The following is a 21,910-nucleotide window of genomic DNA, read 5'->3' on the forward strand; positions in this document are numbered from 1 at the left end:
TACTTTCTGTCTCTTGAATTGGCCCATTCTTTTTTGTTGTTATTGTTGCGGTACGCGGGCCTCTCAGTGCTGCGGCTTCTCCCGTTGCGGAGCACAGGCTCCGGACGCGCAGGCTCAACGGCCATGGCTCACGGGCCCAGCCACTCCGCCGCATGTGGGATTTTCCCGGACCGGGGCACGAACCCGTGTCCCCTGCATCGGCAGGCGGACTCTCAACCACTGCGCCACCAGGGAAGCCTGAAGTGGCCTATTCTTGACCCCTCATCTAAGTGAAGTCATACAGTGTTTGTCCCTTTGTGATAGGTTTATTTCATTTTATTTTATTTATTTTTAATTGTGGTAAAACACAGGTCGCATAAAACGTACCATCTTAACTGTACAGTTCAGCAGCGTTAAATACATTCACACAGGTGTGCAGCCAACCTCCAGACCTCTCTTCATCTTCCCAAACTGAAACTCTGCCCGCATTGAACAATACGCCCACCCTGGCAGTTACCCTTCACCTTTCTGTCTCTACGAATCTGGCTACTCTCGGGACCTCACATACGTGGAATCAAACAGTATTTGTCCTTCCGTGACTGGCTTATGTCACTTAGCGCCACGTCGTCAAGGTTCATCCAGGCAGTGGCTTGTGTCAGAACCGCCTCCCTTTTTCAGGCTGAATAGTGTTCCCGGGCACGTCCAGACCCAGTCATCCCTCCCCGACCGGAGATGCTGGAAGGGGCGGGGCCTGCAGGACAGGACGGGAGCCCAGGCCCAGGTGCTCCCAGGTGCGGGAAGGAGTAGGGGCAGCGCGAGGGCGGAGGGCGGAGGGCGGGGCGGGGGGGGAGGGCGGGGCGGAGGGGCGGCCCCACCCCACGGCCGCCCCGGCCCGGCCCCGGCCCGCGGCCTGCCGGGAGACGTAGGCCCGAGCCTCTCAGGAAGCAGGACTCGGAGTCCCAGAGAGCTCCGCGGCGCGCCTGCGGGCCGCGACACTGCTCGCCGCGTGGCCTGCCGGGACTTGTAGTCCAGCGCCTGCGGGCGCCCCGGCGCAGGGCGAGAGAGGGACTCGGTGTCCCAGAGAGCCCCGCGCTGGGCCACGACGCCGCGCGCCCTCGCCGTCGCCGCCGTCGCCGCCGCCGCCGGGCTTTCTCCGGCCGCCGCCGACACTGTCGCTGCTTCGCGGACTGGAGGGCCCAGGCATCTCCGGGCGAGCGGAGGCTGCGGGTGGGAGCCTTCGTGGGCACTGCGGAGCGGGCCGGGGGAGGCCGGGATGGAGCCCCCCGGAGGTGGGCGCGCTGCCGGGCGGGCCCGCGCCTGGGGCGGTTGGGGAGGGGGCCGGGCGGCGGGGGGAGTGGGGCGGGGGGAGGGCTCCGGGGGCGGGGTCGGCGGTGGGGGTGGGGCGCGGAGAGGGCACTGGGGGAGGGGTTAGGGGCGGGGGTCCAGGCGGGGGTCCGGGGTCTGAAGGAAGGGCGGGGGCCGGGGGCGGAGGTGTGAGGGGCTTCGAGGAGTGCCCGGTGTTGGGTGGCTCCTCCGGGGAGGCATTGGGCTGGGCCGGGCGAAGAGGAGAACGCGGCACTGGGGATCCTTCGGAGGAATGGCCCTTCCTTCTGACTCCAGCCCGCCCTCAACCCCAGCTGGTCCCCAGATGGTTGGAGGAGGGGGCGGCCGCCGGGTCCCAGGGGAGCGGGGAGCCCCGTGTACCCGGAACAGGGCACCGAGCAGGCCTGCTCTCCCTGCAGTTGACTGAAGCGGGTGAGCCGAGTTCCAGAGCCTCCAGGCAGGATTTCGGGGCCTCCCGGCGGTGCAGCGGATGGTCTGAGAGCCGCGCAGACATGGCTCACCTCAGGGGATTTGCCAACCAGGTAAGGGGGGCGTCTGGACCGCGGGCGTGTGTGTCGGTGCACGTGCGCCTGACACGGACCGCTGGCTGCAGGGTCTGAGAAAGGGCGCTTCACCAAGGACTGTCTGTTGAAAGTCGTCCTGGCGTTTCCGAAGAGCAGCCCCTGCTAAGGCGTGTGTGGGTTGAAGGGAGGAGCTCGTGGGGAGCCCTGTGATGCACAGCCGTGCGCAAAGCGGGGAGCAGTCTTGCGGTGCTCAGGCTTGGTGGGTGCAGGGCCGACTCCGGTTGGCTGGTTTGCAGCGTTCTGTGGGGCAGGAGTCTCCAAGTCTGTCAGCGTAGAGCCACAGTGCAGGGTCAGTGGAGGGCGTGCAGAGACGTATCTTGGGAACCGGGCCGGCCCGCAGGAACCTGGGTCTGCGCATCTGGAGGCATGTGGAAGGTCGGGGTCCACATGGAGCTTCGGCCTGGGTAGGGGCTGGGGGGGGGGACGAGAGGGGCTGAGAATGGGTTTTAGCAGCTGTTGGGAGAGTCGGTGTGCAGGGAAAGCCGAGGACACGTGTGTGCCTGTTTCTCTCAAGGGGGCTGGAAAGGGCTGCCCCTGGGCTGGAGGTGCCTGCCTGGAAAGCGCCCACTGCCTTTCTTTTTTGGTTGATTGGTTCTCATAATTCCCGACAGCCACTTTGAGGCGTCTGGCTTTGCACTGGGGACCCTCCACAGTGTGCCCTGAGGCTGGGTGGCTCTGGATAAGAGCGTCGGGGCAGCCAGCTCTGGGCTTCTGGGCCATACGTTTCCCCCTCTTTTGTTAGTTCAAATCGAGTGTGACCCGAAGCTGATGTGAGGTGAGCCACCTGGCAGTTGGGTGTCCCTGCGTCCTAGCTGTTGGGTCTTGTTCTCCTCATCTTGTCGGCTCCAGCGTGGTTTAGGCTGAGCGCTGTGAGGTGTTGGGAGCTGCTCTTAAAGAGAACTTCCGTGGGCTGAGTCTGAGGATGGGTGCTCGGGAGGAACAGGAAGCGTGTGTCTGTGTGTGGGCGGCGGGGCTGGGGTCAGGGTCAGCTCCAGGCCCAGCTGGGCTCCTTGGAGAAACCTGGAGCGCCTCACACAGTTGCTGGGCAGGGCATCCTGGACCGGCTGTGGCTGCAGACGGGCCCCAGGGCCTGCTCGCTGACGCGGACGTGAGCTGGTGGGTTTTCGTTCATCAGTGACATCTTGTGTCTTAAATTACATGACTCAGATGCTGGGAGGGAAGTCTGGCTCGAGTTTATTTTTATAAAGAGCTATAGGAGTGGCTCCCGTGGGTCCCAGAATGAGAAATGGGAGCTATGAGCCCCCCCATACCTGTGTGCTGATGGTGCTTGGAGTGTGGCCTGGGCCTCCGGATCACATGCCCGGGGAAGGGAGCGCAGGCCCAGAGGAGCTGAGGAAGAGACCCCAAAGGAAGGAAGCCCCTTTTGTCCTTTTAGGGGTGGAGAGACTTGGTCTTTGTCGGTGGCAGGAAGCCTGACAGGACGTTGTTTTCTCTTGAGACGGTTGTCACTGTGGCCCTTCGAGGCGGCCCCTGCATGGGGCCGTGGGTGTGCTCCTCCACAGGCATGGGGGAGCCCTGCATGTCAGGCCCCTGCCTAGCTGGTTCCTGCCCTGCCTACAGGCTCTGGATGGCTGCAGGCAGCACCGCGTGCACATTGGCTGCCACCCTTCGTGGGGTGGTGGGGGCTGTTGGGCACCCCTCATCTTGGAGGGTGACGCTTATGGCAGACGTATCGCTAAGTGGACATACATACAGACACACTGCTGAGTGGCAGCTGCAGACCTGGCAGCCCCAGGGCTGATTCAGAGAACCAGGGTCTGGGCCCAGCAAGCAGCCTGAGCGATTGTCCAGACCACGCGTGTTGTCAGGAAGGGCGGCCTGAGACCCAGGCCCCGGAGCACTTGTCTCTCCTTCCGCTGGCAGGGCTGTGAGCAGGTTGTGTCTGTGATGTGCCTGTAGGGTTGGGGTCACGGCCAGGAGCCTTCCTGTCACGCTGTCTGCTCAGGGGACTGGCCTGTAGCGGTGGGGACCCAAAGAGTGTGAGAGTTGGGGCCGGGGCTCCCTGCTTCCCTGCCGAGCCTGGAATCTGGTTAGGGGTCTGCCCTGTCTCCCACTTTGGGGCCGTGGAGGGCTGGGCACCCTGCCTGGGGTATCCCTGGTCAGGCCGCTGTGGGGGACCAGCCCCAGCCCTGCCCCGCGTGGAGAAGGCGGGGAGCGTGTGTCGCTGGCAGAGGCCCGAGAGCTGGAGGGACAGCGGTGCCCATCAGTGCTGCCGGGCCTCGGTCCACCTCCCCTGGGTCTTCTCTGAGACCACCGCAGAAGGAGCGCTGGTGGGACCGGAGGCGTCCCCGGGGCCGTGCCAGCCCTGGCTCGGGCTGGGGCTGGGGCTGGCGTGCGGGTGAGTGGTTTGCTGGACCGGCCCCCAGAGGTGCGAGAGGCCCTCCTGGGCTGGCTGAGCCGAGGGGCACGGGCGGAGGGGCAGGTGGAAGGGGGCTGTGTCCCAGGCTCGCTGGCCCAGCCCTCCCCGAGGCCCCATCACCTGCCACCCTCTCCTGGGAAGGCAGTTCGCTGGCCACTTGGGGTTGACACGTCATCTCAGTCTGAAGCCAGCTGGGCCGCAAACGGAGCTCTGCCTGGGCGTGAACCCCAGGGGTGCACGTGGGCTTTGTGCTCCCCAGGGCTGTCTCCTCCGGACCTGGTGAGCGCGGCTGCCCTGGGATGGGCCCGCCCTCAGCACCATCACGGACAGCGCTTAGCAGCCGAGCAAGTGGTGACGCCGCCGCTTTGGGTGGGCGCCCCCCGAGACGCCCTCTGGGTGATGGTGCTTGGGGTTTGGAGGGACGTGAGTCCTGGTGGATTTGAGGCCCGGCAGGGCTTGGAAAACCCTTTTCACCTCTGTCTGGACTAAATGCTATGCTCCCTGCCAGCCTTTCCACGGGTCCCACCCAGAGCTGCTGAACCTCACGTGGGTCCTGGGGCTGCAGCGCCTGTGCGGCCGCTCCAGGCTCTAAGAACGTGGTCGGTGGCGGGAGTGAGGTGATCTCAGAAGCCCAGGGGACCGCGGGGCGGGGGTGGGGGCGATGCCAGGGGTGCCCCACCCGCTCTCTGGTGCTGCTGCCTCCACGCAGCCCCACGTGGAGCTGTCTCGCCTTGGATGCACTGAGGGTCAGGGACAAAAGCAGGGTTGTCACCGCGGATGCCCCTCTGCCACAGCGTCCAGGTGCTGGGACAAGGAGGTGCCGAGCGCCTCCTGCCCCAGCGGCTCAGCGCCTGTTAGGGTGGTTTTGTGCTTCTGCCTTGAGCACTGGGTGGGACGGCGTTCCGTATATTTGAACCTCCAAGATCAAGCACCCAAGAAAGTGTTAGTTTTCAGCTCTGCGCTGGTGTGAGGACTGATCTGGGGGCTCGAATGGGACTCTCTCTAAGGGGTGTAGCTTCCGGGTGTGGCTTCCAGGTGCGCCTTCCAGGTGCGCAGGGAGAACTCGGTTAACGTGTGCTGGGTTTGTTTTTTGTTTTAATTAACAGGCTTTATTTTTTAGAGCAGTTTTAGGTTTACAGGAAGATCGGTGAGAGTTCCGTACATCCCTCGTCCCTTCCCCGGGGAGTCTGTTACAGTCACTGATCCAGTGTGGACAGGCTGTTTCTCACGAAGCCGGCAGGGCGCATGAGGCTGGCTCCTGGGTGGTTACAGCGTCGCCCAGGGTCGTCTCACGGTCCCCGCCTCCCTGTGCTCCACCGACTCGTCCCTCCTAACCCGTTACTGTGCCTTGCTGGGCCCTCCCCAGGCGTGGGGTGTGGGCAGGTCGGGGTGACCTGCGTGGCCCCTCTGCCTGCCCACGGCCCTGGTTTCTTGGCGAGAGCCCAGGTCTCGCCGCGCTTTCTGGGGGCGTTTTCCCTTGTGTGGAGGGTAACTTTATCTTCTGAACGAAAAGTGATAAAGGAAGCGAGGAAAGCATCTGGGGGCACTCCCTGGCTCTTCGCGGCTCTTGGGGTCACTGGCTGCCTGGCCCGCCCTCTGTCCCCAGCACTCTCGCGTGGACCCCGAGGAGCTCTTCACCAAGCTCGACCGCATCGGCAAGGGCTCGTTTGGGGAGGTGTACAAGGGCATCGACAACCGCACCAAGGAGGTGGTTGCCATCAAGATCATCGACCTGGAGGAGGCTGAGGACGAGATCGAGGACATCCAGCAGGAGATCACGGTGCTCAGCCAGTGCGACAGCCCCTACATCACGCGCTACTTCGGCTCCTACCTGAAGGTGCCTGCGGGCTGGGGGCTTGCTCTGCGCCAGCCACGCCCGTGCCCGCCCCTCCGGGGAGCCGTCTAGGTTCCCTGTGGCCAGCACGGGGACGGCCCCGGCAGTCCCCGTGTCTGCTTGGGAGGCCGAGGCTGGGTCTGCTCCCACGTGGGCCTGGTCTGAAGGGCAGGGGTCCCGACAGGTCAACACGGACCCAGCCTCACAGTGGAGAGGGCCCCCAAGAAGCGACAGCCCCCAGGACCAAACGTGCATGCAGAGAGGGGCCTGGCCTCGTCCTGAGGGGGAGCCCTTGGGAGGGCAGGGCGTGAGCAGAGTCTCTGGGGTCGGCCGGCTCTGGAGTGGCCTGGCTGCGCCTGCTGCCCGGGCAAGGGTGCATCTGCTGGGAGAGCTCTGGGACCCCCGCAGCCGGAGCCTGGAGCCCTTCCCAGGAGGGCTTTGAGGGAGGGGGCTCGGCTGCTGACCGGGCACTTGGTCTGTCTGCAGAGCGTCTGCAGTGGGGGCGTGGTGGGAGGGGAGCCAGGCTGGGCTGCTGCAGCCCGTCCCCGGTGGGCGTCCTGGCTGAGTCACCCCGGTGGGGGCGTGTGTCGGGGTCCCATGCTTGTTGGCTGCCCTGTGCTGACGCGCGCTTCTCTGGTACCAGAGCACGAAGCTGTGGATCATCATGGAGTACCTGGGCGGCGGCTCCGCCTTGGACCTGGTGAGGTGTGGGCCACGCAGTGGGTGGCCCGCAGGGCGGGGGCCAGACTGAAGTTGTCTGGGGGTTGTCCTTGGGCCCTGGGTTCCCGTGACCTCCCTCCCTTTGCCGTCTTGGCACATCGGATGTTCCTTGGGACCCAGCCAGTGCTGAGGGGTCCCGGGCCTCTGCAGGCCTCTGGGGGGTAGGGTGGTTAGCTCCCCCAGGCAGACAGCTCAGGGGTGTGGCCAGGACTCCGTTCTCAGCTGTTACGTTTACAGCGAAGGTGAAGGTAGCGTGTGTCTGTCCTCAGAAAAGGGCCTCCCCCACACCCACGTGACGTGGCCTCTGGAACTTCTCTCTCGAGAGTGGGTAAAGAAGTAGGAAGCCCCCGCCATCCAGAGGGTCACCCCGCGCGCGGTAGAGAGGAGGTCGAGCTCAGGCCTTGGCGCTGGCTCTGGGTGGCAGGGAAGGGAGGGTGGGCCGGCGTTGCAGGGGAGGCCCGAGTGTCTCCTGTGTGTCTGCAGCTTAAGCCGGGTCCCCTGGAGGAGACCTACATCGCCACCATCCTGCGAGAGATCCTGAAGGGCCTGGAGTACCTGCACTCAGAGCGCAAGATACACCGAGACATCAAAGGTCCCTCGGGGCTGTGAGGTGGCAGGCGGCTCTGGGGCACGGGGCTGGCGGTGCTCAGTGCGCCCAGCCTGCGCTCCCCGTGGCCTCGGAAACCCAGCGGTTCCATCTTGCTCTGTCTTCCAGAAGACACTGCCAGTAACGGACAGAGCTTTCTGAGTACCGTGTCCCTGTGCGCTGGCAGAGCAGCTCTGCACGTAGCGTAGGAGGGACCCTATTTAGGCCAAAAACATGGACTCTCGCTCAGGTCTTAGATCTGAGAGTGAGGTGTAGTTAGGGCAACCGTGCTGGTGTACACGAGTGGCCAGGCCACCAGGGAGGGACCTGGCTGAGGGGCTGACGGGAGGTGACTGGCAGAGTGAGGGGACGGTCAGGGTCACCTCCGCCTGTTGTGTGACTTGGGAGGAAGGGCCGTCTCTCTGTTTGTGGGATTTTTCGTAAGAGGCAACCACCACGAGGGCCCTGGAGCCTGGCCTGGGGGAAGCACGTGGCTGTGCCCCTCACCTGCCGGCAGTGCCCTGGGGCCCTGGTCAGGTCGTCGGGCGGACGCCGGGAGGGAGGCGCTTCCTCGGGCAGCTGCGTGCGGGCGGGAGCCCTCGTGGCGCGGAGGGTGACGCCCCGCTGTCCTGTGTCGGGCAGCTGCCAACGTGCTGCTCTCAGAGCAGGGTGACGTGAAGCTGGCAGACTTCGGGGTGGCAGGGCAGCTCACGGACACGCAGATCAAGAGGAACACGTTTGTGGGCACCCCCTTCTGGATGGCGCCCGAGGTCATCAAGCAGTCGGCCTATGACTTCAAGGTGGGCGCGGCGGGGGGGGGGGGGCAGGGTCGCGGGCGGGGGCGCTCAAGGTGCCCCGGCTGCAGTGGCCCCGTGTGGCTTTCCGTCCAGGCTGACATCTGGTCGCTGGGGATCACGGCCATCGAGCTGGCCAAGGGCGAGCCCCCCAACTCCGACCTCCACCCCATGCGCGTCTTGTTCCTGATCCCCAAGAACAGCCCACCCACGCTGGAGGGCCGCCACAGCAAGCCCTTCAGGGAGTTCGTGGAGGCGTGCCTCAACAAGGACCCCCGATTCGTAAGCACCTCCAGGCCCCCCGCTCCAGCAGGTGCCAGCTTGCATGGCTGGGCGGGTTCTGGCCGCACTGGAACCAGGCCCCAGGGGTGTGTGTGTGTGTGTGTGTGTTGGGGGGGTCTGTGTTGGGAGCTGGGAGGCGATGGGGCCTGAGGCCCCTCCCCTGTGCCAGGTGCCCCCTCGCCCCAGCCTCTCTTGGTCCAGGGTGGGCTCTGCTGCAACCCCCGGCGGGTCCGGGGAAGCTCCAGAGGGCTCCCCCCTGGCAAGGACGGCGTGCAGCACCCCCGAGCCTCCCTGTTGCCCCTTCCCACCCGGAGGCCCCTCACCGAGCCCCCGGGAGCAGCAAGGCTGAGGCCCAGGGCTCGGCCCAGGCTGTTTTGCACCCGAGCCCCCGGAGCTCGAAGGGCGGAGCTTGGCTGCCCGGCGCCAGGTAACCCGTGCCCGTGCCCGGCAGCGGCCCGCCGCCAAGGAGCTCCTGAAGCACAAGTTCATCACGCGCTACACCAAGAAGACCTCCTTCCTCACTGAGCTCATCGACCGCTACAAGCGCTGGAAGTCAGAGGGCCACGGCGAGGAGTCAAGCTCCGAGGACTCCGACATGTAGGGGCCCCGCTCGTCCTGTGGGGCTTCGGTGGGCACAGGGGCGGGGTCCCTGCTCGGGGGTAGGAATTGGGTGCTTGTTCCTGGTGTCGCGGGCCCAGCGTTCAGGGCCGTGAGGCCAGGTGCGCTTCGCGGCCCTTGTGACTCTTCCTCCTCCCCTTCAGCGACGGAGACCCTGAGGACGGAGAGCAGGGCCCCGTCTGGACGTTCCCCCCCACCATCCGGCCGAGCCCGCACGGCAAGCTGCACAAGGGGACGGCCCTGCATGGCCCCCAGAAGGTCTGGCTGTCCCCGCGCCCACGCCAGGAGGGTGAAGGCCTGTTCAGAGCTGACTGAGGGGAGGGCTGTGGGGGGGCACGTCTCCTGGGCACGTGTGCTCCCCAGGGCGGGTTTCCAGGAGACCGGAAACGGGGCGCCTGAGTTCGCTGCCCTGCTCACCCCTCCGCGCTTTGTGTTTGCAGTCAGCGGAGCCTGTCAAGAGGCAGCCGAGGTCCCAGTGCCTGTCCACGCTGGTCCGACCCGTCTTTGGAGAGGTGAGGGCCGGGCCGGGGGGCCTGGGGGGCAGGGGCTGTATTGCTGTTCTTCAGAGATGCTGCCCCCGCAGGGCCACAGCAAGGTACACTGGCCAGCCTGCCGGTGCGCAGGCTTTCTGGGTCCCGTAAAGCCCACGAGGGTGGACCTGTGGACCCGGCCTTCTGAGTGGAAGGGCCAGGGATGGCTGGGGCAAGCTGGCCTAAGGTGACCCTTAAGTTCCCAAGCCTGCCAGGGTTCTCTGGGGTCTCAGGGCAGCTTTGATCGTGAATTACTGTCTTAGGACTTTTTGTCTTGAACCAGCAACACGGGGTGACTCTCTTGTCTAGAGAGAGGCCGGGAGATTTAGATCTTGGTGTTGGGTGTCAGGCCCTGGGCAGGGAGCCCTTAAGGACAACTCCCCAGTGGTCACGTGACCTGGTGTCTGTGTCACCTGCTCACGGGCAGTCGGTAGCATCCGCAGGAGCATAAGTCAGCCGGCAGTGGGTTGTGGTCAGGTCAGGTTCACACCCAGGGTGTCGCTGGCACCTGGAGCTCGGGGGAGGAGGAGGGGATGTTGAGCGTGGCGGCAGCATAGCCTTTCCACGGAGGGTGGGGTGCGGGCACGGGGCAGGGGCGTCAGGATGCAGGCAGGCACGCTGCCACCTCCAGGGGCCTGGAATGCCTGGAGTGGGGGGAACGGGATTGGGGGGACTGCCCCTGGTTGTGCGGGCACCTGGGGCTGTGCGGCAGGAGCTCTTGGGGCTCAGCGTGGACAGCTGGATCAGAAGCCTGAGCAAGGCTGCCACGGGGCGGGGCCGGCAGCTCTGGGGCTGCGTGGTGTGTGCGCGCGCGTGTGTGTGTGTTCATTCGCGTCCCAGCTGCGAGGGGTGGGCCGTGGGCTGGGCCGTGGGCTGGTGTGTCGGGGTAGGGAGGTGGGTGGGGAGGTGGAGCCCCACCTAGGCTGGCTGGGGCCCCCTTAGGGTCCTGACGCTGTGGGCTGGGCCTGCCTGAGGTCGGCTGCTGGGGGGGTGTCCTGGAAGGTGTGCACCCCTGTTTCTGTAGTGTCGGGCGTGGTGGGGACGGGCTGACCAGTCTCCAGCCCCTCCCTCCCAGGCCAGTTGCAGGGAGGGCATCTCTCTCCTTTGGGTCCTCACAGCCCCGCGGTGCTGGTGGCGCCTGGTCCCGAAGGTCGGGCCGGCGGGTCTGGCTGTGTCCTCTCACTTGGCGGACCTGAGCTGTGGGCTTCTAGGACCCTGGTCAGGGGGAAGCCACGTGATTGGAGAGCCAAGGCCTGAGGACGCGGGTGCTGCAGGGGCAGGCGGGGGGTGGGGCGGCCACTGCCTCTCTTGGGAGCCCCGCCCGCAGGCGTTCCGGGGACCTGCTGTCCCAGCTGTGTGTGGAGGGACCACGCTGCGAGTCACAGGCGAGGGGAGCAGGCCACCAGCCTGAGCCTCTGACCAGGCGCACGGGTGTCTCTCTGCAGCTCAAAGAGAAGCACAAGCAGAGCGGCGGGGGCCTGGGGGCGCTGGAGGAGCTGGAGAACGCCTTCAGCCTGGCTGAGGAGTCCTGCCCCGGCATCTCGGACAAGCTGATGGCTCAGCTGGTGGAGCGCGTGCAGAGGTGAGGGTGCTGGGGCAGGGGGGAGGCCCAGGACGCGCTTTGGGTGCTCGCCCTTGGGACAGGAGGCGGCAGGACGGGGCCGCACCGGCTTCGCTCGGTGTCCCGGAGACCCCACCCCGGCCGGCACTGCCGGGCGGCGGCAGCAGTGACGGGGCCTCGGGTCCGCAGGTTTTCACACAGCAGAAACCACCTGACGTCAGCCCGCTGAAGCCGCTGCGGTTCGCACACAGGGGAGAGAGGGGTCTTCGTCTTGAGCTGCCTTGTCGAGGACCGCGCTCACTGGAAACCCCGTGTGCTGTCGGGGCCGCCGGCCTCCCTGCCGGGCCACGCCCCCAGCCCCGAGCAGAGGGCCGCCCCGTTGCCACGCCCCCCTCGTGGCCAGGCCACGGCCACACTCGGCAGCAGAGCGGTGCCTGGCCGTCCCCTCTGTGGGCTCCCGGGCAGTGCGGCCACCCAGACTGAGGGGCAGATATGCCTCCTCCCCACCCAGCCCGATGGCCCTTGGAGGTTGTAGATTTGCCTTGTGGTGTTGGATCAGGTACCGTGTCTTCTCATAAGTACTTGTCAGCCAGAATGTTGTTTTTTAAGAAAAATCAAACTTCCTTGCTTCCGTAAATAGCCTGAGGGTAAGGAGTTGGTTTTCATAGAACGTTGAGAAGTTCCTGCCACTTTCAATAAAGACCTGACTTGGAGACATGCTGGTGGTGGCCGGGCGGGGTCCACAGCCTGCGCTCCAGGCCTCTGAGCTCGTCACAGCTCGCAGGGACCACGTGTGCCCACTGGAAGGAGAGGGGCAGCACGCAGGCATACAGGAGATGCCCTTTATTTTTAACCACACGCAGGTTAGCACAGCGCACCTCCTGGGGGCTGATAAATTACGGGGACTTTGCTTTCCACTTTGCAGAGGTCTGTGGGGTGGGCGGCAGAGTGGTTTCTGCTGGACTTCCATGTGGCTGTGACCCAGGGGCCCTGTCCCACCCCCCGTTTCACCCAGCCTGAAGGGCAGGGTCCTGCTCTGGAGGCGCAGAGAGGGCAGGTGGGCACCAGCCTCGGCAGTGCATGGAGCCGGGCCCATTTCCACGCACACGTGTGTTCGTCCCGCTGCCCCACGGGGCCAAGGGAGTGACTGGGTCTTGAGGGGACTGTGCCCCTCCCAGGTGTCCCTGTGAGTGAGGCCCATCCACTGCCAGTCTGGAGGGGGGACACGGGACGTGCAGTCATGGGCACGTGCTGCTCTGCTTGCTCGGGTCTGTCCTCAGCCGGGCAGGGTGGGCTTCACGCCTCCTCCTCGGAGGTCCCGGCCCTCCCTGCTGAGGTGCTGGCGCTCTTGATCACCTCCATCCACCTGAGAAGAGGTTTCGGGACCGTCAGGACCGGGACCCGTCCCCCGCCCACAGCAGATTGGGAAGCGGGCGTGCTCTGACCATCAGACCAGTGGGCTTGCGCTCAACTGTCTTCCCAAGAGTGACCCCAAATAAGGAGGGCATGGGACTCAGCATGGGCCAGTTAAAAGCCTGGAAACAGTGCTCAGTCCTTCCTTTCTAGGACCCAGAAAACCCGCCTCTGGTGTCCTCAGTGGAAGAGGGAGAGCCGAGGAGATACGGGGGGCCCTGGCAGCCCCCCGCGAAATTACCTCCCTAGCGTGTATTTGCTCTCAGCCCGGAAGAAGTAGACGTGGGACTTGAACTGGAGCTTGAAGACGTGCTCCTTGTGGATGCCGTCGGCCTCCCCGGGGAGGCTCACGCTGTAGCCCAGCAGCGGGAGGCTGGCCAGGGGGCAGTCATCCTGGAAGGCAGCAGGGCACGCGCTCGCCAGGCGCCCAGCCCCCCGCCTCTCCCCACACGGCAGCAGCGGCGGGGCCAGGCTCGTTCAGAACCGAGGGGGTTCTGTGAGGGCGCAGTGGGCGGGCCTGGCGGTCCTGCAGTGCCAAGGGCAGAGCCCCCCTCGGGCTCGGTTAAGCACCCCTACCTGGTGAGTTTTGTAGAAGAACAAACAGAAATTGGTGAAGACCACCCACAGCTTCTGCCAGCCGCTACTGTTCTTGAACTTCCTCAGCAGGTATCCCGAGAGCTGGTTCTGGAAGGAAAAGAAAAGCCTGTGGGCACGGGTGTCCAAGAACCGCCAGCCCCAAGACAGCCACTCTTGTGGGCTCTGTCCTCCCAGGGGCCTCCTGGGAGCAGGTGTCTCCCCAGGGTCACCCCCCCACAGGCTTCGCTGGCTCCGCACTGACACGAACGCAGTGCCCTTCCCCATGCTCTGACGCTCTGCTCGTTGGCAGCTAACAAAGGAGGGTGGTAAAAAGTCTGGACAACGAAGTAGAATAGCGCTCAGTTTCTTTCCCGTCATCACCAATCCCCTGTGACACGGAGGCCAGACAGGAAGGTTCTCAGGCGGTGGGGGGCAGGGGTGCCCCGTAAACAGAGGCCCACGCAGCCAGCGGCCCGGCCTGCAGCGTGGCGCTGTTAGGGAGAGGAGGGGCTGCCCCGCTCAGCCCCGAGGCCTGCGCCGCTCTGCGCTGGCCCTCCTGCCCTCCGGCCGGCGCCACCGCTTCCGTCCTCGCACCTCGCGCTGGGGCGAGGCACACGGGCCCGAGTGCATCCACAGACGGTAGGGCCCTCCCCATGACGCAGGCCTCTGCCCCCGTTGGGGGCTGATGCTCACGAGGGCCCCGCGCCTCTGACACGTGAGGGGGTGGCACAGACGGTGGACGCGGTGTCCAGGGCCACTCCGCCGTCTTGCAGGCCCCAGCGAGCTGGCCACAATCCCCGCTCTTCCCCGCCCCCCCCGCCCCCCGCCGTGTCAGGACCCACCCACGCTCCTCACCTGCTCTGCTGGTCCCTCCCCCAGCTTCCGCGGAAGCTCAGGACAAGTGGAGGCAGAGGTGACCCAGGCGCAAAGAGGCCGCTCCCGGTGAGGGAGGCAGCCATCCCAGGATCCCGGGGCGACAGGCCCTTCGGAGAGAGCTCCTGACGGCGCCCTCCCGGCCCCGCCCACCCGGGCTGCTCTCCCCTGCCACCGTGGACCCCGGGTGTCCCATCAGCCCACACAAGCAGGGTCTCCAGTGGCCGCACCTCGACGGCCGCGCTGCGGTCGGCTCTGGAGATGCTGGTGGTGCGGTCCCAGCACACGTGCATGGCAGTGCTGGCCCGGTGCTGGCCCGGCCCCCCTGAGGAGCAGCGGGCCCTGCGAGCGTCGTCTTCCGACTCCTCCAGAGAGACCTCGTCGGAGGGCCCTGGGGGAGAAGTCAGCCCCTGCTCAGAGGAGACGGGACCCGCCCGCGCCCCCGGCCAGCAGCAGGCAGGGTGCGAGACCACGTGCTGCTCCTGCCAGAAGAGCTCCCGCCCGCCCGAAATGTCCCTCGTGGACGGAGAGCACGTGGGCCCAGCGGGCTGCCCGTGACCTGGGTGACACCCACAGGAAAGCTTCCTTGTCTCCTGGGGGCCCGGCCAGCACTCACTGCGGGGAAGGGGGCACAGCACGCTGCCCAGCGGTGCCAGGGCCGTGTCGGCGCTGCTCTTGGCTGCATTGATGGCAGCGTTCAGGTCCCTCATCCACTTTTCCTTCTCCAGCTGGGTGCTGCGGGGCAGGGCCGAAGCTCAGCCACTGGGCAGGGCCCCCTCCCACTGGAGGGCAGAAGGCCAGGGTGCCTGCTTCCCCCTCGTGCGCCCTATCCTTCGGGTCCAGAGGGCTTGTCAGGACGCTGCTGGAGGCCCAGCCTGCACCTGTCACGCTGGAACGGGGGGGCTCTACAGGGTACTTGGTTCCTGGAACGGGTGTTTAGGTCTCTGGGGCTGTGAAGCTGAAATATGAGACTGGGTCCTGGATCATAAATTAAGCTGCCAGGGTTTCCCGGTGGGAGTCCAGTGCCCTGTGCTCTGACATCAGCCAGGACCCCGCAGGATGGGAGCTGAGAGCCAGGCGCCGCCCGCCCGGACACAGGACGACACCTTTGGAAGAAGCTGGGGACGCGGGCTCCCACAGGGGAGGGTCCAGGCACAGCGTCCAGGCCGCCAGGAGCTCGGGTCGCCTTGCTGTCCACAGGGTGTGGGGAGTGGGGAAAGCGTCTGTCTGCTCCTGTGCTACGGCCCAGTCAGCCTCCTGCTGCCCAGCTCCGGGGCGGGAAGCACGTGACGCTAGGCCTCGGTGTGGCCGCCCCGCCGGGCTCCCCCCACTAGCCCGCCGGCCCCCTCCCTTGAGCAGCCAGCAGTGTCACAGCCAGTCTCTGCGGATGGTCTCAATGGTCACAAGCTCCCACGGACAGTGAAGCTGCTCCTGCGGTCGCGCAGCTTTGATGCAGTGCTCGAGGGGCTGCGTGTCCCCGCGACCGCGACACTCTCACAACTCAGAGGGGACCAGGGCCGCTGGGATGCGGAACGCGGGCGGAAGGCCCTTACCTGGCTGCCACCACGACTGTCTTCTGAGCGGCGTAGATGGTGAAACAGTGCGGGACAGACCACTCATTCTCACGTTCTTCCACCTGCGGGCGGGAGAGGAGGGGAGTGTGACCCGGAGCGGGGCTGGCGGAACCCGAGCTTGCGGCAGGACACAGGTGCCGACCAAGCCCACGCCGACTCTACGAGGGGTTACAGGAGACACAAGGGATCCCCGCGCCATGGCGCCTGCTGCCCAGGTGGGCAAGCTGAGGGCCATGGGCACCCAACTACTCACCGGTGGGTCCAGCACTATTAGCTGAAAATCAAGCACGGGAAAAAAGGTTGAGCATTTTAGTTGAAAAGGGAGTTGGACAATTCATGTTTATAAAGTGGTACCAAACGCTAACAGAGTTAGATTCAGGCTAATCTCAGTTATAAGAGATTAAGAGAAGTAACTCCAGAACAAAGTATTCCTTAATCAGACCTAACAGCCTAGAGGAGAAACTGTCCTCTGACGAAGTGAGCTTGTTCTAGGAATGAGGAAGGTGACTGATGGAACCCACCCTGTCACAAAGTCAAAGGGAGAAGAGTGACCATCCCCCTCCACATGCTGAAACACCTTTGCCAAAATCCCACACGTTATTTCTGATAATCTCTTATATACAAACAGAAGGAAACGGTGTCTTTCACAAGCCAGGAGTCACCATCCTTCCCTCCACAGTCAGGAGCGAGGGCTGTCTGTCTGTCCCCAGGACCAGCCAGTTACAGGTGACCCACCCCAGAACATGGGATGCCAACCACCGAGCCTCACGCTGGACTTAAAAGGGTCTGAAACTAACAGGAGCGCAGCCAGGAGGAGAAGGTTATCAAGATGTCGGCCGCCCCCTCCAAGTCAATATGTAAATTTAATGCAATTTCCACAGAAACGCCAATGTTGTTTCTTGAAGGAATCTGTCCAAATGACTCCAAAGTTTATTTAGAAGAATTAAATAAACACTTGAGCAAAGAACTGTTTAAAAAGAAGGACAAATAAGGGAAGGAACTTACCCACACAGTGACTAACCCTTACACCACCACTAATTAGAAGAGTGTAGACTGATGTTGGGACAGACAGAAATGGAACAGAACCTTCAGAAAGAATCCAAGTGTAAGGACAAGAATTTTTTTATATAATAAAGGCAGACTTTGGGATCAGTAAGAAAATGGAGGATGTAACAAATAACGGGAAAACTGACTATACGAGGAGAAAATGTTACATCCCAACCTAAAAACATCAAAACCAACAAATTTTAGGCGGATTAGGTAAAAGAGAAAAAACCGTAAGCACAGCAGCAAAGAAAGTCCCACAGCAACGTAGTCTTGGTGTGGGAAGGACTTTCTGAGCCCGTGCCAAGGACAGAAACCCTAAATTAGGAAAAGATGGACAGACCGACCACAGAAAAACATCTAAGTTCACCCCTTCAACACATATTCGTCGGGCCTCTGTGCCCGTGGCCATTCTAGGGACAAGACAAACGCGATCCCCGTCTGGAGGGACTTTATAAACTCTGAGGTGACACTGAAGTGCAGGCAAAGTGACGGGAATTACGTACCTGGAAGGCACCTGAGACCTGGAAGGGTTTAGGAACGCTTCACCAACACTAACAGGTCAGAGCGACAGACGCACCCGGTGCCTCCTGGGGGAGAGCAGAGGGCGCAGGAAGCGGCCTTGCTGGCCATCCCTGGGGCGCGGAGGACGGGGTGGATGGCCAGCGCTGCCCAAGGCTGGGACGGCGCAGGCGCAGACGGGCCTGGAGGGAAGGCCACCCAGTCAGCCGCTCCTACAGCCACTCAGTGGGAACAGGGAGCCCCAGGCTCACATACACGCGTGGCGGTTTATCTCAAGGCCGTAACTAAGGACGCGTAGAAAGATCCAATGGCGCTGTTTCTAATTCTGAGAAACTAGACGTAGCCAAAACGTCCGGTGCAGGGAGCTGGTTAACTAAAGTGTGCTTCGGCGCCCCAATCCACTACTCATGGCTCCTGAGCCGGTGGCAGAAGCAGAGGACACAGGAGCATGTTCGAGGTGAACTGCCGAGCAAAGCCAGTGCGGATTACAATGCAGCTTGTGGAGGGTGTTCCCCAGATGATGGCGAAATGCTGACAGCACTTACTACTGGGCAGTAGTACAACGATGAGTGCTTTTCACTGTACATCTTCAGTTTTTCTCTATGCTGAAGGTATAATTTTTAAAAGTATACTTTAAAACAGATGGGGTCTGCTTCCAGGGATGGCAGGTGAGGTCATTCAAACTGACCCCTTTTTGCTGAGAGTTGGAAAAGCTGAACAAATGTTACAGAGACACCTGCGGAGGCTCTGATGCTCTCTGGAAGGTGGTGCAGTGCCCAGGGTGCGGATGGCGGGGAGAAGGCCCAGACGCCACGAAGGAGAAAGGGGCGGAGGACGGCGCTGACGCTTTGGGAATTGGGAACTGGACAGGGGTCGGACCCCACCCATCCTACACCTGGACGGGGCCTGGCAGGGCTGCAGGGAGAGGTGCTCACTGCCTAAGATGTTCTGGACAAACAGCACATCTTTATAGCAAAAACCTGAACTTGGCCTCCTATCTCTGCTGTTCCCAAAGATGGGTTCCAGGCCGAGTCTAGGTTCACACTCAAGAGGGAGTCTCTCCATGACCTTTAAGGCCACAGAAGGCACTGACCACGGAGGAGAAGACAGACCGCATCCCATTAAGACGAAGAATTCCCGCTCATCAGAGACAATATTAACACGCCACGCGGCACTGAGACGGTGGGGATGCGGACACGCCCTGGCGGCATGTGGTGTGGACAGAGCATGAGGTGCGGCCCAGCCCCTCAAGAGCTCTGAAGACAGAGCTTGCGCCTCTTCACGGGGTGGAGGTCAAAGGACAAACGAGAGGACACAGCACGACTCAGTGGAGGTCACCGGGAGCTTCCCTGGGGCCAGTCCTGCCCTGCAGCCCACCCTCTCTTTAGCGGTGGTGGTCTCTGTTTTACCATTATAAAGCTGTGTGTGTGTGTGTGAAATAACTAATTATGATGCCCAAAGAAACCCAAATCGTCAGTATAAAAGAGAGAAGTATAAAATCGAGGAAGTGAACACTCTACAGTCTTAAGAATTCGGGGTCCAGCTTCCTCTTCTCAAAGCTGTGTCAGCACCCAACCCCTCCAGCAGCGCGGTGGCCCCAGCGCCCGACCCAGGCTTTTCACGGAGTCTCCCGCCAAAGGACAGGGCTCCCTGGGAGGAGTAGGTGGGTTCCTGGCGGAGCTGGGCCTTGTCCTGCAGGGGCTGGTGGCCTTGGTCAAGAGGCCCTGGAGGGGCTGCAGGTGGGGCTGTTTGAGCACCGAGAACAGTAGCCATAACAGGGTGAAAAGGCGTGAACAGCCCGGCAGGTGCTGCCACGTGGCGCGGCCCCCGACCCCCGGTCCGGACCCGCCCGGCGCCGGGCGCTCACCAGCATGCCGCGCAGCGGGAGGAGTCCCCGGATCCGGAAGCGGCTGGTCCCTGAGGCACCTCTGCCTGTGTACAGCAGCATGTCTGAGAACTGAGGGACCAGAAGCTTTAGAAAAATGAATTCTAAAAACAAGTAACAAGGATTCAACATCTTAACAATCAGACCAACTTCAACTCCAAGGGCCCCGTGTGCTTATGCAGTTTGCTGGAGGTTTTTGGCAGAAAAAGGATTTTTGTTCCATTCGTACAGTCATTTTGCCCAGGGGTGACCAGCAACCACATGGGCCAGCAGACCTCTTGGCCGGCGGGAGGCGCTGGGGGGCTGGTCCTGAAAGTCACCCCCACCCAGGAAGGCTGGGGTTTGAATCCACTAGCTGGGCGCGAGGAAGGGAGCTGACAAAAGGGGACCTGCTGGCGGCAGGGACTTGCTGGGAGGACCTGTGGGCTCGTGAGTAAGGCCCTGCGAACTGACGCTGGCACGAGCAGAGCGGCCCTGCAGCCGCAGGTGTGTGGATTTTTTCTACCTTCGGGCTTTTGCTCATCCTGCAGACAGGTGCCCAGAGCCCAGAATAAGGAAGGTGGCAGGCCCGGGAGTGTTTCTGCGACCCTCTCCGGCTCCTGACAATGAGGCCGCCCGCCTGGACCGCGCCCATCGCACCTACCAGAAAGAACATCCTCTGCTGCAGGCCCTTCCTGGTGAGCTTGTGGAGGCAGCCCTCGCGGATAAACTCCTGCAAGACACCATCGGGGTCCCTGTGTGCTGGCCGAGGGCACCTCGGGCCCTTCCGCGGCGCCCTCCTGCCCGGATGGATGCCTGAGGACCCGCCGTGCCACTCCAGCCTCCCTCCCGTCCGCTCCCCTCGGTCACCCGCATCCTGTTTGGTGTCGGTTAACTCGGTGCCTGGTCTCTGAGCTCCCACAGGCCGGCTGTGCTGAGAGCCGGCACACAAGGCAAAGGGCATTGTTGAGGGGCAGCTTCTGGAAGGTTCCACCATGGAGATGACGTGAGTTCAGCTCTGAGAAAAGCTGGGCGGGGCAGCTTGAGAATGGGAGGGAGGAGGACAGGACACCTGGTTCCCACCAAACGTCACAGGGGACTTGTTAGCTGCCACCCTGGTGCTTGAGCAGAGGATTCCTAAGGCCACGAAGGTGCTACGGCCCAGAGTGAGACCCTCCCGTGGGCTGAGGCTCAGCGGAAGCCCCCCGTGTCCCGGGCAGCCCTCTCCCCCCGGGACTCGGGGCTCCCCTCACCGCCGGGCCGGGCCCCGCACCTGCCTCCGGGGCACAGATGTCTGACATCCCTAACTGCCTGCGCCCTGGCTGAAGCACTGTCCCGGGGACCCCAACAGTCCGCTTTGGACGATTTCTGGGGACTCTTCTACCGTCCGCTGTTCTATCAGACAAACAGCACGGGCTGGTGCCCCGAGAACACCCCGGCCTTAACAGCCCTCAGATGACCTGAGCAAGGGCACAGGGAGGAGAGCTCACCCAGTAATCCTCACGGACACAGCGAGAGGAGAAACCAGCCCCAACCCAAGGGACAGCCCTGCAGGAGGAGGCGGGCGGCCCCCAGCCCTCTCTGGGCCGCAGCTGGCAGGCCTTCCCGCCGTCGTTGCAGGGCCAGCTCCGCCGCTCCCCAGAGACCCCAGCCCTTGGGGGTGCGCTCCCCGAGGTCCTGCCTCCTCAATGCCTGGCAGTGCTCACCCTCGGGGCCTCGTCACCCACCTTCAGTTCACAGCCCTGCTCTTCGACCCTGCGCTCAGACAACTGGGGTGGGCTCGTCTCTGACTGATGCACACATTTCACTTGGGGAGGCCAGGAGCCCCGGGGGTTAAGGCAGGACTCGGAGACCCTGACGCAAGGCCGCCCCGGGGAGCCCGCCCGGCCTCTGCTCTACGTGGCTGCTCTTGTTTATTTGCCCCTCTGGTGACAGTTTCCTGGGGCCACCATCTATAAGTCACTGCGTGGGGCACTCAGAGAAACAACAGTGTAACAAGAGCCCTCCCAGCTCCCAGCCAAGGCCCTGCTCCAGGAGGGCAAAACCTTCCTTAGTCTTGTTTCTTTGAGCTCATGGTCCCACACTCGCAGTACCTTTCTTCTAACAAGGGCTAATGCAAAACAGGATTTATACACCCACGCTCCAATACTCTTACGTTTGTGCTGAGACAGGAACATCCCACATCCCTGTGCAACCCTTTGTTTTCGGGATCTTAGTTCCCTGACCAGGGATCGAACCTGCGCCCCCTGCATTGGAAGCATGGATTCTTAACCACTGGACTTGTGCAACCCTTAAAACAATTTTCTTTTGCTGACAGTACTGAGTCCAAAGCAAAAGGAATTAGTGACAGAAAGTAAGCAGCCTGGGAGACATACAGACCCATGGATACAACTGAAGGTTCAAAAACGAACTCACACTCCATGGCCCACTGATTTTTGACAAAGGAGTGAAGACAGTTCAGCAAAGGTGTTGGGACAACTATACATCCACTTGGAAAAGAGCAAAGTTGGACCCATATCTCACACCATACACAAAACTCAAAATGATCAGCTCTAAATGTAAGAGCTAAAACATAAACAACCTTTAGATGAAAACACAGAGGTAAACCTTCATACCTTGGATCAGGCAACAGTTTCTTAGCTATGACACCTAAAGCACAAGCAACCAAAGAAAAAACAGACAAATTAGACATCAGCTAAATTAAAACCTTTAGTGTTGTAAATGATACCATCAAGAAAGTGAAAAGATAACCCACAAAATGGGAGGACATATTGCAAGTCATGTTCTGGCAAGGGTCTGGTATCCAGAGTAGATAAGGAGTCTCGCAACAGTAAAAACACAACCCAATTAAAA

General features: G+C 62.7%; 2 protein-coding genes across 12 annotated transcripts in view; one reads left to right on the forward strand and one right to left on the reverse strand.

Moving 5' to 3' along the window:
- Positions 1 to 1,108: 1,108 nt before the first annotated feature.
- On the forward strand, positions 1,109 to 11,904 carry STK25 (serine/threonine kinase 25). The gene is made up of 12 exons (XM_067739965.1): positions 1,109 to 1,268; positions 1,722 to 1,844; positions 5,873 to 6,103; positions 6,744 to 6,800; positions 7,304 to 7,412; positions 8,049 to 8,206; positions 8,297 to 8,482; positions 8,934 to 9,079; positions 9,244 to 9,358; positions 9,541 to 9,612; positions 11,076 to 11,212; positions 11,381 to 11,904. The coding sequence occupies exons 2-12, from the start codon at positions 1,815 to 1,817 to the stop codon at positions 11,418 to 11,420; spliced, it is 1,281 nt and encodes a 426-aa protein (XP_067596066.1). The 5' UTR covers positions 1,109 to 1,268; positions 1,722 to 1,814; the 3' UTR covers positions 11,421 to 11,904.
- A 115-nt stretch (positions 11,905 to 12,019) lies between these two features.
- The window catches only part of FARP2 (FERM, ARH/RhoGEF and pleckstrin domain protein 2), a 91,677-nt gene continuing 81,786 nt past the window's right edge, over positions 12,020 to 21,910 (reverse strand). For 5 of the 11 annotated variants that reach the window (XM_067739960.1, XM_067739959.1, XM_067739957.1 and 2 more), the window contains 9 exons: positions 19,722 to 19,790; positions 19,061 to 19,150; positions 15,881 to 15,901; positions 15,607 to 15,689; positions 14,670 to 14,788; positions 14,284 to 14,444; positions 13,181 to 13,288; positions 12,846 to 12,997; positions 12,020 to 12,557 (listed from right to left, as the gene is read on the reverse strand). In XM_067739960.1, the coding sequence (XP_067596061.1) occupies positions 12,488 to 12,557; positions 12,846 to 12,997; positions 13,181 to 13,288; positions 14,284 to 14,444; positions 14,670 to 14,788; positions 15,607 to 15,689; positions 15,881 to 15,901; positions 19,061 to 19,150; positions 19,722 to 19,790 (873 nt within the window). In that variant the 3' untranslated portion in view covers positions 12,020 to 12,487. Of the gene's footprint in view, positions 12,558 to 12,845; positions 12,998 to 13,180; positions 13,289 to 14,283; positions 14,445 to 14,669; positions 14,789 to 15,606; positions 15,690 to 15,880; positions 15,902 to 19,060; positions 19,151 to 19,721; positions 19,791 to 21,910 lie in introns of those variants that run through there. The other 6 variants (XM_067739958.1, XR_010944105.1, XM_067739961.1 and 3 more) reach the window with 6 other exon arrangements.

This window comes from Pseudorca crassidens, chromosome 6 (assembly GCF_039906515.1).
Source record: "Pseudorca crassidens isolate mPseCra1 chromosome 6, mPseCra1.hap1, whole genome shotgun sequence".
Lineage (NCBI taxonomy): Eukaryota > Metazoa > Chordata > Mammalia > Artiodactyla > Delphinidae > Pseudorca > Pseudorca crassidens.